This window comes from Rhinolophus ferrumequinum, chromosome 27, assembly GCF_004115265.2.
Source record: "Rhinolophus ferrumequinum isolate MPI-CBG mRhiFer1 chromosome 27, mRhiFer1_v1.p, whole genome shotgun sequence".
NCBI lineage: Eukaryota > Metazoa > Chordata > Mammalia > Chiroptera > Rhinolophidae > Rhinolophus > Rhinolophus ferrumequinum.
In genome coordinates, this window is record NC_046310.1 from 1375828 (window position 1) to 1394714 (window position 18887).

Sequence of the window (18887 nt, forward strand, 5' to 3'; positions counted from 1 at the left end):
TCCTGGCCTGCTTTTCCTCTTCCACATCAATGCCCCACACTCTCCATTCCAGCTTCCTTTTAAATTTTCTTCTTGAGGGACCAATTAAATGAGCTATTTGGATAAATTGTATGTGGTGCGATTTTAGGCACCTAGACGTCCGAAATAACATATTGAATGCCACGTGCCAGGCAAATGTAGTATTTTTATGTAATTCTCATAACAACCCAGTACAGTGGGTACTATTATTATCTCCATTTTACAGATGAGAAAACTGAGGCACAGAGAAGTTAAGTTGGCCGCGTCCATGTGGCTAATATGTAAGTGGTAAACTTTACAGCTTCACTCCCAACATGTACTGTGCCAGCGGCCAGGGCTGGTTCTGGCTCGTGCTCAGGGCGGCCCACAGGCAGGTCCCCGGACTGTGATCCAAGAACCAAGCCAGAGCAAGGACACTGCCTAGTGCTGCGCATATCAGAGAGGAGGAGCCCTCGCTCTGGGAGGTAACTGAGATTATTTTGTTCAACCCCCTCGGTTTACAGATGAGGAAACAACCAAAGAGCTTTAACTGATTTGGCTCAGGGCCTCCTGCGACCTGTTCAGTGACCTTCTTCCCAAGCCGTCATATAACTGGTCACCAAGTTATGCCGATCCTCCAAACGTCTGTCACATTAATTGCCTTGTTTGTGCCCCCAGGGTCAACCAGGTCCCTGGTGATCTCACACTTGACCCATGCCACGGCCTTATCTGGCCTCCGGCTGCCATCTCTCCCTCCCCATCTTCTCTTTCTCACATTCACACAGTTGTCTGCTCACCTTCCTCAAAGGCTGGTTGTTATCCTGAGCACAAGGCTAGGGTGCCAAGGCCTGGATTCGAATTCCAGTTCTACCATTCTATCACGAAACAGATGCAGCCATTGTCATTAAACACGGAACAGGTGGTAGGAGACGGCAGCCTCGAGCAGCCAGACCACACAGACAGCCTGGCGGAGGCCACGTCGGGCTGGGGAGACCTGAGCAGCCCTCGGTGAAGCCAGCAGTCTCTGCTGGCACAGTCAGGGGTCAGGGGACAGGGGGCACCTGGCGGGAGCAGGAGGACGGGAGGCAGAAGCGACTCCCACATCTACTGCCTGTTTCGTGTCTCAATGACAACCTCTCGCCTCCCCGGAAATGGGAGGAGAATGGAAGCACAGCCAGAGCCCAGGGTTACAGCAGGCCAGGAAGACTGGGATTAAGGGGGAACTCTGTCTCTGAATGTGAATCCAGTCCCTCTGTCCCCCCCAGTGTCGGGGTGCAGAGTGGGGAATGAGGGAGCACAGGGCAGGGAATGGGGGGGCCAGGCGCTCCAAATTCAGACACCCAGCCAGCACCCCAGGGAGCCCCGGGGTTCTAATGAGCCCATGTGGTGCCTCAACACAAAGGAAGGACTGAGTTCATTATGTCCTCAGGTACGAAGGTAGCTTTACAGATGAACCTGTGATGGTGGTGTATCAGTTGCTTCGTTCCAGGAATGGGCCAGATTACCGAAGATTTAAACCGTTTAGGGAAACGGGCAGAAATGGGGCTAATGAAATTCAACCTCACAAAGCCGGAAGGTCCTGCATTAAAGTCGCATCCATAATACATTTAAGTGGAGACTTAATAGGTAGAATTGCTGAAAATACTGAGGAGAGAGCCCAGCTAGATCGTGATCCCAGCCAGCTGCAAACAGGGGATTTCCTTGTGAGCAGAGGAAGTGATGGTCTCTGTCTGCCAGTGAGGTCCTCACGTCTCAGAATCCGGGCACAGTCCGGGGCTTGTAGCTACCCAGAAAGTGAGCATTGTGTTTTTCAAAACAGGAGCGAGAGAAACAGCAGGAAAGGTTGATCTGGGCTCAGGAACGTGCCAGAGTGTTTTAAAAAGGCATTTTCCATCCTCTTCCTGAGCTGAGGACAAAAAGCACCTTTACACTTTGGCTCAGGTGTCAGCTGTTTAGGTGGGGGTCCTCACAGTTCTTTTCATGCTTTTGTCCTCACACCTTTGCTGATTTGGGACTTTTCTCTGTTGTGTATTTTTGCGATAAGGCTTCTAAATTACAGGGAGAGAGCAGGGGAGATGAGCTAAGAAAAAGGAAATGCAGTCATTTCAAAGTTCGCATTAAATGAGCACTGCCAGGCACGTAAGAGCTCTGCATGGGCCACGAGCTCATGAAATCAGAAACGGCCTCAAACCACAGACCGACCGGCAGCAGGGCCAGCAGAGCAGCAGGCAGATGAAGACAGCGGCCACGGAATGTGTGGCCGGAGAGGGGAGCTGGAGAGTTCTGTCCCTTGTCATCCAGCCAGAATGCAATTCTCTCATGAGTGACTAAATAAAATTTGAACCCACATCCTAAGACCCTGCTCTCCCATTCCTATAATCAATGAGAGAGGGAGAGAGCGCCCGGGCGTGCATGATCCAGTCTTGTGGCTGTTGGAGCCTTAGAATGACGCAGCACCTTTAAGTGTGAAATGCACATGGAGTATCTGGGAAAACAATGTAAAACATCTCAGTCATAATTTTTATGTTGATTTTGGATTGAAATGCTATTTCTGATATGTTGCGTTAAATGAAATACATTGTTAAAATAAATCACCTTTTTCTTTTGACTTTTTCTTAATGTGGTTATTAGAATATTTAAAAGACCCACACAGCTTATATTATATTGGAGAGCCTGCTGTGGACTTTCAAACAGAACGGATTTCTAGGGTAGCAGCTTGCAATCCCCTTGTTAAATTTCAGGTCAACTAGAGGTTTGTTTTCATTTTCTTTTCTCAGGAATAGAATCTCAAATGGCTCAGGCTCAGTCGTCGCCCATTGGAGTGGATGTCTAGGGCCAATGCAAGGTTGTGGTACAGAAATTCAATTAATAATGTGTAAGAAATGCAGCTGAGAGAAGCAAAGGAAGAATGAACAAGACTATTCTTTGGACGTAATTTCCCATGAATTCAATTAAACCCACCAAGTCAGATAAACCTAAAGCATGGCTTGTAAAAACACTGTTTTCATCATTTATTCATGTTTCTTTGCCAGAGGAAACAGAAAATGTTAATCCAAATACAACAGTGTACTCTCTGTTGTGCCCCAGACCGTTGTATCTACGGGGAAGGAAAAAAAAAAAAAAAGCAGAACTCTGTGATGGTGGATGTCTCTTTTCCCTGAGTGAGTCAGAGGACAGGCTGTGATTAAACCTCATGCAGATGGGGCATGTCGACGGTGTAGAACTCTGCACGAAGCCGCAGGCTCGGGAAGCGCTCCCTTTGCTCCCCTCTGGACACGCGGTGATGATGTGGATTCTGGCAAAGCCACTGGCTCCCCACTGGCAGTGGCCCTTTTAAAGACACAAATACGAGAAGTCATCACTTGGCACAATTTTTTTATCCTTTTTTCCAAATGAGAAAACTGATTTATAAGAACACATAAACTAAAACAACCAAACGAGTATCATTCTGGACAATTCTAGCTATTCCAGATACTGCTACAATTGACGTTTCCCAAAAAAGACAAAATTATCTACACTGTGGGGGCAAATATGGACAATGGAGTGATGCACATTCGACATCCTTACTGAGACCATCGAGTACCCCTTTTTATTATCCTGATTAAAAGGTAAGTGACTAGAAAGAAAGTCTCCATTTTAGGAAAACAGGCTACAGTCCTACTTGGAAGAGTCAGCAATATTTTCAACAGGTTGTCAGAAATAACCTTGGGACATGTTGGCAAAGTCCAGTGGGAACAAGACACCTCATCAAAGGTCATCACACTTAGCCTTTTAAAAAAAATTGTTCGTCCTAAGTAAACCCTAGAGTTTCCTTTATGTAAAACTAGGTTACCCAGTAGGCGTTGGGGCTGTCCGTGGTTTTTAAATCTTACTAATCATTGTGGGAATGAAACCAGTGTGATTCAAAGAGAAAAGAGCGTCTGGAACATTTATTAATCCCTGAACTCTTGTCTTCCTATATTGAAAAAGGATTGCTAGCTTAATGTAATTGTTTCTTTTTAAATTACTGGCAGTATTGCTAAATGTATTTACATTGTGTCACTGAGTGATCACAACTGCATTCATAAAGATTTCGTCAACCAGCCCAGATCAAAAAGTACAAGCCTATAATAGGGCCTGCTTCCAAGACTCCTGGTCTAACACGTATTAGAATTTAGAAAGAAAGTGCAAAACCTGACAAATTTAAAATTCCTTTATGTTTAACTCTAGTGCTTATCATAAAGTCACAGAAATTTGAGAACCAGAAAGGATCTTTATAAAAACAGCTGTATATAGGCTGTGGGAGCAGAGGCAATGACGCCCAACTGCCCGAGTTCTGAATTTGACTCCGACACTTAATAGACGTGTAATATCAAGCAAGTTATTCATCTTCCTGGAGACTCAGTTTCCCTCACTTGTGAAAGAGCCATAACCATGAGCGCAGTAGCCACTTCTGGAGGTTAAATGAACTAATGTATATATCTTTCACAAAGAAGGGACTCGATACGTGCCAGCCGTGATTCTTTAGTCCAGTAATTGTGTTTCACAGGTGAAGAAAGTGTAGTAGGAGACGTGTCCGGTCCCACCACTAAGTGGTGACAGAGCCAAGCTGGAGTCCAGGGGCTGTGCACTCATCACCTCTCCCTTCTCCTCAACTTCTGCTTTGTCCTCTGGGGTTTAAAATTATTAATTTCCATAGTCCTAGTGCACATTTTTGTTATGGATCCAAATGCAAGTCAATGCAAACACCTACAAACCAGGAAAAACACGGCCCGCATTTTAACTATTTAAAAAATCACGAAATTGACCAAACTGTAATAAGTTTGTACCCTGGGAGACCAGGAGCTGGCCTGAGTGAATCATTTTCCTTTAAACCTTAACCTGATCTAGAAGACTTCAAATGGGCTTGCTTCAGGTCGGAACTCTGCCTGTTTTCTTTCAGGTTGTCGCCCTCTGGTGGATTTTAAAAAAAATACTGGCTTTTATTTCCAGAAGAACTGCATTATTCGGGATAGGTTTTGCTCAAGTTAAGAGTTCATGTGTTGTCGGCCTGGTTCGTGCCGTCTTGCCTTTGAGGAGGCTCTGAGTCACCCCAGGAGAAGAAGGCTGCGTACACTACAAACCTTCTGCTGGCTGAACGTGCATTTTCTAGATTCCTTTTTCTTGCTCTTTTTCAAAAATGCACATGATCTGAAGTTTAAAAAAAAAAATCAAATTGGAGCAAAGTGGAGATGCGTGTGCTGCTCCCCCTAAGTTTTTCATTGCTCTCTCTTGATTTTTAATAGAGTGTGGTAAGTCCATTGCAAAAAGACTCCCTATTTCATTTTGCGTTTATTTCTAGGGATTAAATCATAATCCCCATCCTTCATAAAATGTGTCATTATCACGATAACAGAGAGCCCATAAAATGCAAGACCCTACTTCCTCAGCACTAGCCTTGAATAGTGCTTGTCAGTGTTTTGCAGAGTTCTCTGAGTCCATGCGATTTAGTAGCTTACGTTTGAGCCTTAATCCCATGCCAGGCTCTATGCTAAGCACTTTGCATACATTATCTAATTTTGTCATCGTTACAACTCTGCAGGGTAGGCGACGTTATCATCCGCAGGAGTATCCTGAGGAAGAACCCGAGGCATCAGAGGTGAAGTGGCTTTCCCTGCTGGTCGGCTGTGGACAGGCTTTGAAGAGAGAAGCGCCATCTCAGTGTAACAAATAAAAGCTCACAATCCCTCTTGTGTAACCTGGAGGCCCTGTCACGGGTGGCCCTGGTTTCTGTGGAGTATTATTCCTGTGGTTGGAATTAAATTGGGAGCTTCAGACAGACAAAGCTAAGAAGTGGGAACTGCGGCCTGTGTTCTATGAAGGTCTGCGACATTCCTGGGCCAGGGCGTGGCGACACGAGGAGGAGGCAGGAGGTCCTGCTCCGTCTTGGGCTCACAATTTTGGGGGCGCACATTATGGTTTAGTCTCTAGGCCATCTGGTCCTATTTAATGCATAATTATAACTTTAAAGGGCACTTCACCGTTGTAATAGAATTCATTCCCCCCCTCATTGTAAAGCATTCTCTCATGGTTGGGCACTGAGAGTCTTTCCAGTTCGGGATTTTCAGCATTAAGTGAAAAAAATCCAAGGAAGACATCTGTCCACTTCCTATCTCCACGCTTCACACCGGAAATACTAGAAAAGTACTACATCTGATTGACTTGGGGGCAAACAGCCATTTTTACAATGCGAAGGCGGACAGACTACGCTTCTTCTCCACTGAGGGTGGACAGGCGCGTCATCGTCCCTCTTCTCATTTGCAACCCACGTGAGAAGGTTCCCACCGACCGCCCAGAACCCCGCCCAGGGCCGGTGGGGTCTAAGCCTTAGATTCTCCGCGACCCACCCAGCGGCGCTTGCGGGGGCGAAAGGAAGCGAAAGTATGGCGCCCGACACGCCGACCCACAGCCAATCAGAAGGCGGCGCCGGCCAACAGCCAATCAGAAGGCGGCGCCGGACGCGACGGCCAACAGCCAATCAGAAGGCGGGGCGCCCATTCAAATTGTGGGCAGCCGGGGAGCCGGCGGTGAGTGGTGTGGGCCGGGTCTCAGGGGGTGTCCGCGGTGCGGGTCCTGCGGCCGGCCGAGGTGTCGGTGCTGTGCGGGGCGTGCGGGCGGTGGTCTCAGCTCTGGGCCTCCACGAGCTCCGGAGTCCGCGTCGCGGCCAAGGGGTCCCGGAGAAAGGAGGGGCGCCGGCAGCGGCTCCGTGGGCACCTGGCGGCCGGACCGCAGGCCCCGAGGCGCGCCGGCCCGTGGCTGGAGGAGGTCCACTGTCTGTCCCGCTCCGGCAGGGACCCGCCGAGAGCAGTATCGCGGGGAAGCTGGGGCAGGGCGGTGACTTGTTTCCCTCGTATTCATTCCAGTCTGATGGAGAAACATCCCAAACGCTCCGGAAGCCGCATCTGTTCGTGTGAGTAGCATCAGAGAGTGTTTCGTTGCCGTGGAATGTCTTGCCTTTACGTTTATCTCCCTGGTAGGAAGAGTCTGCACTTTTAGTTAAAAGGTTGACCGGAAGATGCTTATATCCAGGATTGGTCTTTATTTAGCACTTTAAAAGACGTACACGTAAATTCACTTCTGTTGTTTTGTTTCTGCATAACGGTACTCCATGGAATAGTTTGCGCAAGGGTCGTTTTACAAGTGAGGAACAGGCATGCAGATTTAAAGACTGTTGACATCAACTTGGCCAGTTTGATGCACAGCTGGCTAGAAGCCAGGCGGGCAGCTGTCACTGCTGTTCTCTTTCGTGGAAGCTTTAATGCTGGATAGATACTGTTGACATATGTTTAGATACACACCTGTTGTTTTTGTATTGGTCTCAGCCTGCTACTAACCAGTGTTGTGGCTGGACCAGCCCTCGTGGTTCTTATTTTGATTGCAAGAAGCCCTTCAGCAATAACCACCAGGAAAACTTTGAAAAAAAAATAAAGGTTTATTACTCCCAAAGATTGGGGTCTGCTTCCACTGGTGTGATGTGATCCAGGGTCTCCACAGAGCTCCTCCCAACACCATAGTGCAAATGAACCAATTTCTTTCCCATCTGCCTTCTTCCCGGTCCAACCTTCGCGTCCATACGTACTAAGTGGGAACACGAGGGTGTGATGGTCTCAGCCTTGGTCCCTAATGACACATCTCTGCTCTTGGTGACTTTTCCTAGTTCTTCCATCACTTGCCTTCCAAGTCTCAGCCTTCTCTTGACTTCTTGGCTGCAGTCTCCATTTGAACTGATAACTCAGCCAAGGCAAGCAAATTTTTAACCAGTTTCGATGTCTTCATTGTGTTAAAGTTGTGTATTTCGTCTGTAGCCCTGATTTTTGTCTTCTTGATGTTCAAATGCAGTCCTGTTTGGCACTTTCTTCTTTCACTTTCATCAGAAGTCATTTCACATCATTTCTACTTTCTCCAGTAAGATGGTGTCATCTGCATCGTAAGTTACTGCTACTTCTTCCACCAAGTTTTACTCCTCCTTCCTCTGAGTCTAGCCCAGTTTTTTGTATGCTGTGTTCTATGTATAGATTGAACAAATAGGGATTTAAAAACGCACCCACGGGGGGTGGGGGTTTGTCACTGTGTGAGGGATATAAATGATAAATGTCTAACTATTACATTGTTTTGTGCACCTGAAACTAAGTTAAAAAAAAAAAAAAGAAGCAATGCAGTGCCTATCTCATATGAAAAAAAAAGTTCCCTTGTCTGGCACCTTTGCCTGTAGGAGACCATGCTGTCTCTCCATGTTCTGTCCTGACAGTGGCTTCCTGTCCACAGTACAGGTTACGTGTCGTATCGATGAAGTGCTCAGGCACCCCCCTCTCTTTCAGAGCAGCCCGCAGCATTTTCATGATTCACACAGTCAAAGGCTTTTACTGCAGTCCATAAAACAGACTCACCTGAAATCCTTGGGCACACGCCAGCATCCAGTGATGGTTGGCAGTCAGATCTCAAGTGCCTCTTCCTTTTCTGAACCAGCTGGAACATCCGGCATTTCTTGGTCCATAGAAAGCAGACGCCTGTGTGGCATCACCTCCAGCATCACTTTACTTGTGTGGGAAGTTGAAGCCATGTTCCTGGGCATTTCCTTTCTTGAAAGTTGGCATGCATATTGATTATTTGCACTCTGTAGACCACTGTTTTGTTTTCCATATTTACTGATGTATGCTTGTTAGGATTTTGACAGATTCAGTCTCTGTGGCTGGAAATACTTCTGTTGGTATCCCATAAGACAGTGCTGTATTTAACACACACTCCACCTACATTATAAAAATGCTTTGCTCCAATCTTTGACTTAGGTGCTAGGGTTTCCTTCAGTCTCCCTCCCTACTCCCCGAGCTGGGGGTACTTTAAACAAAACCTTTGCTGACCTGTACTTTTCACATCTTTTAAGTCACTTGGCACATTTGACCTGCTATAAGGGTTGTCTGTGTATTCCTTCTAGATGAAGGAAATAAGAACAGGGGTCTTGACTTTGCAATCCATAGCAGTTACATAATGGGGACTCAGTCAATATTTGTTGACTGATGATTGTAAGCTCTTGGAGGCAGTGATTTGTCCGAAGCTACTTGGGAACAGTATCTGAGCTGGCGATCATAGTTTATTGTACTGTATTCCTCTGGGCACCTGCTTTCCCACTGGAAGCTTCTCATATTCTTAAAGCCTGTTTGTAGTCTGTGCAATCTAATTTTTTTTTTTTTTTGTAGTTGCAGATATTTTTGGAAACTGATAGGCTGGAAGTCAAATGAACATCCAAAGAAGAGCTTAGGTTCTTCAACCACATCCTTTGTAAAAGGAACGTGTTGCCACAATGTCAGTACACACTGCACACAGTAGAAATAACAGTGATGGGCTTGGGGTTCCTTCTTCCCCAAAGAGTTCGTCACTGGACGCCCTCAGCCACCGGAGCAGCCTGAAGCTGAAACTGAAGTTGGAGATGTCGGAATGTGAAAATGATGCTCCCCTGCTGAGCTCCGCAGGTCAAGTCAGAGACATAAATAGCACTTACGTTATTTCTGCCTGTAAAACACCAGGAGCTACGCCAGCTTCCCCTCACCCTGTAGGTACATGGACCCTTCAGAGAAGAGTTACAAGGAACAAAGAATCATCGTGGCTTGGTAGTGAGTTGGGAGACTCAACTGAAAAAATGAGAGAAACACGTCTTACATTACAGCGTCGTACTAGAACAGATTCTGTGGACAAGTGGAAAACAGCTGGGACAGATTCTGTGAACAAGTGGAAAACAGCTGGGACAGATTCTGTGGACAAGTGGAAAATAGCACAGAATGTAGGAGGTGCAGCAGAAAGTAATTGTGCCTCACAGGAAACCAGTACAAATGTAAAAATTGTAAATAAGGATAAAAACTCTTTTGTTGCATCGTGTGTACCCTTAGATGAAGACCCGAAAGACATTGAAATGAGGGCTGATGAAAAATACAAAGAAACGTTTGCTGCTCTCAGTGGGGCAGGTGAGAACGTGGCACTTAAGTCCTTCAGTCAGAGAGCGCCCGTTGGTCCCCAGAGTCGGACCGCCGTGGTTAGGTCAGGACGCCTTGCAGCGAAACCCACTCCGGGCACGCTGGGTGTCCAAGTGTCGGGAACAGGAAACGTACATCATCGAAGTACTGGGAAGGATAGTGCGAAAAACTCAAATACATTTGGAAGCTTAGAAAAAAGAACACCTACGAAATGTATTGTGGGGCACAAATTGACCCCAAGGCGTGTGCCTCAGCTTTCAAGCCCAGCGACGTCCATACTGAAAAACAGGGTGCCCAGCTTTCAAGTTAAACAAAGGCCCGGCAGTTCTCTTCTCACAACGCAAAGGGAACGCTCACAACAACTTACCCTCCCTCCCGAGGAAGAAGCTGCCTCCACAGAGAGAGACCCCGACAGAGTAGAGAACAGTCAGGTGACAGTGGCCGTCCGCGTGAGACCTTTCAGCAAAAGGTACGTCCCACCTCTTACCCTCTGGGGCGAACCGCTGACACGCAACACGCCTAAGTCATCTCTGCCTTGGAGAGGCAGTGTATTCACACGTCTTCACACTTGTCGGTGCGATTTTTATAGGGAGAACTTTTAGGTTTAGTTGTAGTGCGTTGATTTCTTTTGACGAGTGCCTGTAAAATTAAATAATTGAAATCACCATATTTTGCAGATGTAAATTTCTCTAGAGACACAGCTTTTAAAAAGTCTGTCCGACTTAAGTTTCTCCTGCAGTGTGATTTCAGGTCTGCGATACATGGCGGGATCGCCTACCTCCTCTTAAACAGAGCCCTAGTCAGTCGCTTATTCCCCAGGAGGGCCTCCCAAACCCTTTCCAGAGTGGTGACCCTCGTCACCATCATCTCCGATAAATAGTGCTTATAAAGGCAGTAATTTATCAGATTTGGTTTTGAAGGTCAAAATCTCTCTCTCCACAGTGACCGTGGGTGGGACAGGCACGATTTATGGGCAGGGTTGAAAACGGTGGACCTGAGAAACTGCCCGTGGCATGTGATTATTTTTACCTATGTTAAGGGACAACTGGGAAAAACGTCACAGTGAAATAAAGCCAGTTAGGGAAAGTGTGGGGTAGTGATACAGGGAGAATGAGGGTGTGTTGATTGGAGAGAGTGGGGAAACCTAACAAAAGCCTCAGGAGCCGTGCCAGGAGGAGAGGCAGCCGGAAGAACAGGCCGTAGGAACCAAACCCACGACAGGTGAAGAACTTAGCAAGGGGCCAAGTGCCCGATCCCAGACTCAGCAGACATACCCCGTCAGCGGGGCAGGTGTGGAGGGCACTTGTCAGATTGATGCGGCAGGTGCTTTCCAGGCTAAATTCTGATCTAAAGTGGAGTTGGGGCAAAAAGCGATATCTGGGGCCAGACAAGGGCTGATCATGTTTTTCTGCAGATCTAGAGGGCGTGAGACATATCCACTGAGGTCTGAGCTGGAAGAAGGGTGGACACGAAGATCCAGACTCTAAGGGAGAAAATCTAAAGGGGGGAGGCCTGCAGGTTAATGAGCAATAACTGGGAGCCAAAGAGACTGGACTCACACATTTAACTGGCTGTTGGAATTATATGTGTGTATCATGCCAGCTTTATATAGACTTGTACCTCCAAAATTTCTTTATGCTGTATTGTAAGCAAGTTTCCAGATGTGAACTGAAGAATATCGGTGGGTTACAGCAGGTGGGAGGGAAAGGGGAGAACTCAAGGGAAAAAGGAAGAAGGCAGCAAACCCTGTAAAAGTCACGCTGGTTTTCTGGACAGGAAGTCTGGAGCTGCAGGAAATATATTTTGGAAACCCACTCTAATTATATTTGACAGTCTGCATTTTCCACAAATCTAGAGAACAACTATCTTTGCCGTGAAATGTTATATTTAATAGTTTTGTATTCTATGTGAACAATACATAAAATAATGACAGTAACTTGGTATTTTTCTTTGTGCTTCTTTTTAAAGAGAGAAGGTGGAGAACACATCCCAGGTGGTCTTCATGGATGGGGAAGAAATAGTAGTGAGACATCCTGACATGAAACATGTTTACAGTTTCGTTTATGATGTTTTGTTCTGGTCGTTTGATGAGTGTCATCCCTACCACGCCAGCCAGACCCGGGTCTACGAGACCCTGGCGGCACCGCTCCTGGCACGAGCCTTCGACGGCTACAACACCTGTCTGTTTGCTTACGGCCAGACCGGCTCTGGAAAATCCTACACGTAAGTGTGATTGCAGATACCGCTCTCCAGAAAGGTTTACATCTTTTGTGCGCAGCAGCGTGGTTTGACAGAATATAGTTTTGAAAACACGCAGCTCTGGGCTCAAATCTCACCCGTTTTATTTACCTCCTCATTCCGCAAACTTGGTCAAGTTGCTTAACCACTGGGCTTCAGTTTTGGCATGAGATGATGTTTACCTTGTAAGTATCATTGGCCCCATTTTGCTGTAAATTATACTTCTTGTGTAAACCAAAGCCCAGAGAGGTGATTTTGTAAATATTGTGAGAATTAAAAGTAAGCCACGTAGCGAACGGCAGGAAATCATACCTGCCCCGGAAGGAAGTACTCAGAATTTCAACAGTAGCAACATTTACTGAGTTTTTACGGTATTCCAGGTGCTATGCTAAAGGCTCTGCTTATGCCTTCTCCCATCAACCCTCTGAATTAGAGAGTTCTTATTTATTCCCATTTTACAGAAGAGGAAGTGGAGGTTTGCTGACGTGAGCTATCTTGTCCAAGTTCACAGAGCCAATCGGGGGGGAAACCGGCACTGAAAGCAGGCAGATTCGGCTCCAGAGCCCAAGTTCTCAGACACTAGGGACGCAGTTGGATGACCTGGCTCCCCACTGCCTCCCCAACCCATGCCCCAAAAAGAACTTTAGAAAACCTAATTAGTTTTATTTCCCCCTATTCATAATGTATTTTCCAGGATGATGGGATTTGGTGAAGAACCGGGAATAATTCCGAGATTTTGTGAAGATCTTTTTGCTCAAGTAGCCAAAAACCAAACCCAAGAGGTATGTTCTCATGCTATCTGCAGGCCTTTGTATTAGGCTAGAAAATAGTCACATCAGCTTCAAATCAGAATTGGGGCCACTACAGAACTACTGAGCGAAGGGTGTGGTTCTGAGATCTTGGTCACGCTCCTTTGGAGCAGTGGTGTGGAGAGAGAGGGCCGGGTTCTAAATCCAGAATCAGCTCCTCCTGGTGGACGTGATGGAGGGAACATCTCTGTCTTCCAGCTTTTTCTGCCTCGTTACTCTGTGTGTGTGTGTGTGTGTGTGTGTCTGTGTGTGTGTGTCTGTGTGTGTGTGTGAGACAGCGTGGGAGCTGTGCACTGCTGTGCGTGTCTCTGCTGTCAGGCCAGCGCACAGACTCCACTAGTTCACAGACATAAACTTTAGAACAACGGCAAGCAGAAGAGAGTAGTGAAGCTGGAGAATATTGGCTTGATTTGCGAGTAGGGGATTAAAGACCCAGCCCCTGGGGTTAAGAGACTGTAATGGAGAGACGGGCAGAAACAGCCAAGTACAATCCATTAAACGCTAAATAACGTAAATACTATGGCAGAGCAAGAAGAGCGTGCTGTGGGAATGTGTAAGGCTGCAAGGGACAGCGGAGCTGACTTCTGAAGGAAACGTAACAGTTACTGGCTTGGGGAAGAGGGCGGACATTCCTGGCAGAGGGAGCAGCACGTGCAGAGAGCCAGGGAGCCTTTGGGAATCTCCAAGCTGTTCACTTGGCTTTAAGCATGGGATGTGAGAGTGCAGGGTGACAGACATGAAACGAGAGGGGCAGGCAGAACTCAGCCTGTGAAGGACGTTACGAAACTCGCTTCCAGGAATGTAGAAGGCTGCAGGAGGATTGCAAGTAGGGAAATAGTGGGGTCATATTTGCTCTTTTTTTTTTTAAAAAAAAAAAAGGTAGGTCTGGCTGCAGTGTGGAGAATGGGTTGAGGGAAGCAGAACTGGAAGCAAAGAGCCCAGCTGTGGGACCACAAGCTGTATAAGGGGGGCATGTCAGGAGCTAGACTAAGTGGGTGGCAGTCGGGATGAACAAGGAGCACACATTTGGGACATCTTAGTAAGTAGAACTGCTAAGACTTAGTGATGATTAGAAGTGGAAGATGAGGGACAGAGGAGCCAATGTTCCTTGCTGGAGAACCAGAGTAATGTTGATGGACTTCACTGAGAACACGAGAGGAAAAGCAAGCTGAGTACACGAGCCCTGTCTCCCACTGTAGACCTATCACCTGGTGGTGGTGGTGGTGGTGATCATGATGATGGTGGTGGTGGTGATGGTGGTGATGGTGGTGATGATGGTGATGGTGGTGGTGCTCATGATGGTGGTGATGGTGGTGGTGATGATGGTGATGGTGGTCATGATGGTGGTGATGGTGGTGGTGGTGATGGTGGTGGTGGTGATGGTGGTGGTGGTGATGATGGTGATGGTGGTGGTGGTGATGGTGGTTGTGGTGGTGGTGGTGATGGTGGTGATGGTGGTGGTGGTGATGATGGTGATGGTGGTGATGGTGGTGGTGGTGATGATGGTGATGGTGGTGATGGTGGTGGTGGTGATGGTGGTGATGGTGGTGATGGTGGTGGTGGTGATGGTGGTGGTGGTGATGGTGGTGATGGTGGTGGTGGTGATGATGGTGATGGTGGTGATGGTGGTGGTGGTGGTGGTGGTGGTGGTGATGGTGGTGATGGTGGTGGTGGTGATGATGGTGATGGTGATGGTGCTCATGATGGTGGTGATGGTGATGATGGTGGCCAGGCAGCATTACTGACTTAAGAGCCCAACTTACCAGATCGAATGTCAACACACAGGGTCTCGTCCACTCCATCTATCGTACCTCGCGTCCTATTTTCTCCTGCAGCCTTTCTCTCCCCTCTGATTGGTCATTTTACTTATAGTCATGCTCCCTCATTTGGTTCTTTGTTTTCTATCGCTCTGGCGTATGTGCTGGAGGGTGTGGTATATTTCTCTGAGCTGGAACCTCATGGCCAAGACCCTTATCTTGTACTTCTTTGTGTCCTTCTAACATAGTCCAGAGCCGCACCCGTAGGAGGTTGGTATTGACTGGATTGAATGGAACCTTTCCTAGAAGTTCATAAGAAGAAATGCAAGGACTTTTGTCGTTAAAATTGTTTTTCTTGAGAGAAAATTTATGTAACATAAAACTAACCATTTTAAAGTGTAAAATTCAGTGGCATTTGGTACATTCATAATGTGCAACCACCACCTCTATCTGGTTCCCCAAATTTTCATCACCCTCAAAGGAGACCCTGTGCCCCTTAGGCAGTTACAACCCCTCCCGTCCGCCAACTCCTGCCCCACTGATCTGCTCCCTGTCTCCCTGGACTTACCTTTTCTGGACATTTCACATAACAGGGTTACGTGCAGAATGTGACCTTTTGTGTCTGGCTTCTTTCTCTGAGCATAATGCGTTGGAGGTTCACCCGTGTTTAGCATGGATCAGCCCATTGTTCCTTTTCTGTGACTGAATAATATTCCACTGTATGGATGGACCAATTTGGTTTGTCTCTGTCATCAACTTTTGGACATTTCGGTCTCCCTCTTCTGGCTACTCCGTAGTGCTGCTGTGGACTTGGGCGTGCAAGTTTTTATTTGGATAATTTTTTATTTGAACTTCTTTTCATTTCGTTTGGGTAGATAGGAGTAAAGTTGCAGGTCACATGGTAATTCTGGGTTTAACCTTTGACGACCGTTTTCCACAGTGGCTGCCCCAGCTCATGTTCCCACTGGCAGTGCAGGAGGGTTCCAATTTCTCCACCACCTCCTTGTCATTTATTGTTTTCCATTTCTTTGATTCCAGCCATCCTGGTGGGTGGGAAGTGGTTTCTCATGGTGGTTCTGTCTTGCATTTCTTTCCTGACACGGTGCTGAGCACCTTTCCATGTGCTCGTTGGTAGTTTGTTCATGTTCTTTGGAGAAATGTCTATTCAAGTCCTTTGCCCATTTTTTAAATTGGGTTCTTTGTTTTTTTGTTGTTGAGTTGTAAGAGTTCTTTATATATTCTAGATACTAGGCTGTGATCAGAGATATGATTTGCAGAAAATGCAAGGACTTTAAAAATAAATTGCATGCTGTGTTTCTATTCCTGTTAGGTCCACTATCACCTTGAAATGAGCTTCTTTGAAGTCTATAATGAAAAAATTCATGACCTTCTGGTTTGTAAAGGTGAAAACGGGCAGAGAAAGCAACCAGTAAGATTAAAACAATTTATTATTTGTTTTTAATTTGTTTTATAAATGCATATAATTACATTAGTTCTCAAGATGATATATATATGGCTTAAATTGATACTAAAATGTTATTATAGGACAGCCAATGGTTGGGACCTACGTTGTTATTTAGTAGATAAGCTGAACATTGTTGTTAGTGGAAACTACATTAGTTATTATATTAATCTCTTTTTATGTTAAGCAAGTATTGTGTAAAAGTTCAACATGAAGATGTGGTTGGGCCACTCGAGTCAAACACCAAACCCCTTAACGTCTGTGACGCTAACGAGCAGGAAAAGCTTAGAAAAGTGGTGTTGTTATTAGAGGGTGTGTTTCACTGGGTCGTGTAGCACAGTGATAGCTTAGAGGTAGTATTTTCTCTGAAATAGAAAGTTTCACTACTACATAAGATTTTTTAAAAAGCTGCTATTAGAATTTACAATTTTTAATTTGGAAAAGGACTGGGAGAGCAAGAAACGGCCTGAAGGGGTCCCTTGTGCCCTCACACAGTTTACGCTGGGCAGCGTCCAGAAACTTAAACTGGACTCGCATGGTCGTCTGTGACTGCCACAACAGGATATAACATTGCCCGTCACAAAGTTTAAAACGTAGAATGAAAGACTGAAAAAAGTGTTCAGTGTCTGAAATTTATTGAACATAGTTCGAGAGGTGTCTGGAAGCACATCAGTAGCATAAAGAGCAGCTGGCACAGAACCCAAGGTCCAGCGCTCGTCGGGGCTTCCATGTTCCAGCACACGTGGAGCACGTGCAGACAGGTTGTGTGTGATGCTGCCGCAGTGTCCTCATGCCTTACAGGTTGTTTTGCGAGAACCTTTATTATTTATTTCTGGGTACAGTTAAGACAAATTTCTACTTTACACTCGAAACATAGGGGGAAAAGTTAGTTAACATGTACTTTATATGAAGTCTCGTCCTCTTAATGCTGCTAACGTTTGCTCCTACAGCTGAGAGTGAGGGAGCATCCTGTTTCTGGGCCGTTCGTCGAAGCTCTGTCGATGTAAGTGTTTGCTCAGCAAGCTCGGGCAGAAAACAGGGGACGGAGTCTTGTCCCCGTCGGTGCTGGATAACCGTCCGCACTTCCACACTTACTGCTCTCCAGTCAACTCCGCCTTGTCGGAATAAGCACTGCGTTTCAGACCTGTTTACATCTCTCCCAGCGCCTGTCACGTGCCTGACATAGAGTGTTAATTACCCTGAGTGTGCAATATTGGATTTTCTCCCTTTCACCCCGCTTTCCCCGTTAGCCTAAGCCTTTCCTCTCAAGCTGCTCTGTGTATCTATTAATTTAAGCTGAAGAGGGGAGACGGTGCTAAGATGAGTTCAGTGTGAAGAGTTTGAAAAGTGCTTAGACTCATGTACGTTGTCCATCCGAGTGCTTCTCCTAAGTGAAAGGAAAGGCGATTCAGTGTGGATTCAGCTCCATGTAACACGTGTGGCTGTGTATCAAGACTCAAACACACCAACCTACCCACTCCCACACACGCCTCACATAGAGCTGTGCAGACACATGTGGTTAGAGTCCATCTGCTGCTTCCATGATTTAGACATGACTGTCATCGTGTTAAGATGCTGAGGTGCTTCATTATATTAAGAAAAATACTGTCATCCTTTTTGGTAAAATTAATGCTTTATTTTATTTCCTACCCTTTAAGAATGGAGAAAATGAAAGAAAGATTCTGTGAGAATTACTTTAAAAATAACCTGTAAATTATTCCATTGTGGTCTTCAGAGAGTAACTGCGTAATTAAAAGGTTACTATTATTTTATGAGAACAAAAGTGTAATCATCAGTCAAATTGATTTTGTCTTTTTACTTTCTAAAATAGGAATGTTGTCAGTTCTTACTCTGATATCCAGGTAAGATTGATTGTATTTTGTCTTCTTTTCATGAGATAGAAAGATCATAATCAAATATTCATAAGAATATTTCTCCTCAATTGCTGTTTATGTGAATAAAGGGTTAATCTTGTCAATGTATCATGAACTGATTTTGTTGGTTAAACTTTAATCAAAAGAATTACTCTTCTGAACTGAAAATAAAAATTGACCATCATGTCATCTTAGAGTTGTAGAAATAGCCTTTTAAAGGTATTATTTCCCGATTCAGATTGAGTAACAGGAAAAGTAGGCAACGGGAATACAAATCATGGAATGCTAACCATTTGTTATGAATTTCATTTTATGAGCTGATAGATGTGTACATGTTACCTGATGTGCCCTAATTGTTTCCATGAATTAGAGCCCGCAGTGCTGACCCCCTCTTCTCTCTTAGAGCTGGCTGGAGTTGGGGAACAAGCAGAGAGCCACTGCTGCCACTGGCATGAACGATAAAAGTTCCCGGTCTCACTCGGTTTTCACCCTGGTGATGACACAGACCAAGGTATTTTTTTGTTGTCGATTTTTTTCTTGGGGAAGGCAGTCAGTATTTTCAAGTTTCTCTTATTTTTTTCTTTAAATTAAACGTAAAAGTACATTCATATAAATAGATAACTTAATGGATTTTAGGAAATATACACAATAACTCTGAATCAATTTTGGTGTACATGGTGGTATATGTTTCTCCCTGTTTTAAAAATCAGTCGTACATGATTATTAATTTATCATGATATCATTGATATCAATATACGATGTGATAT

At 45.7% G+C, this 18887-nt stretch overlaps 1 protein-coding gene across 4 annotated transcripts in view; it reads left to right on the plus strand.

The window, feature by feature from the left end:
* Nucleotides 1-6484: 6484 nt before the first annotated feature.
* The window catches only part of KIF14 (kinesin family member 14), a 45798-nt gene continuing 33395 nt past the window's right edge, over nt 6485-18887 (plus strand). Inside the window, exons 1-9 of one of the 4 annotated variants that reach the window (XM_033099905.1) lie at nt 6528-6542; nt 6879-6925; nt 9210-10449; nt 11949-12203; nt 12913-13000; nt 16115-16213; nt 17197-17249; nt 18078-18108; nt 18524-18631. In XM_033099905.1, coding sequence (XP_032955796.1) covers nt 9314-10449; nt 11949-12203; nt 12913-13000; nt 16115-16213; nt 17197-17249; nt 18078-18108; nt 18524-18631 — 1770 coding nt within the window. In that variant the 5' untranslated portion in view covers nt 6528-6542; nt 6879-6925; nt 9210-9313. Of the gene's footprint in view, nt 6926-9209; nt 10450-11948; nt 12204-12912; nt 13001-16114; nt 16214-17196; nt 17250-18077; nt 18109-18523; nt 18632-18887 lie in introns of all 4 variants that reach the window. The other 3 variants (XM_033099909.1, XM_033099908.1, XM_033099907.1) reach the window with 3 other exon arrangements.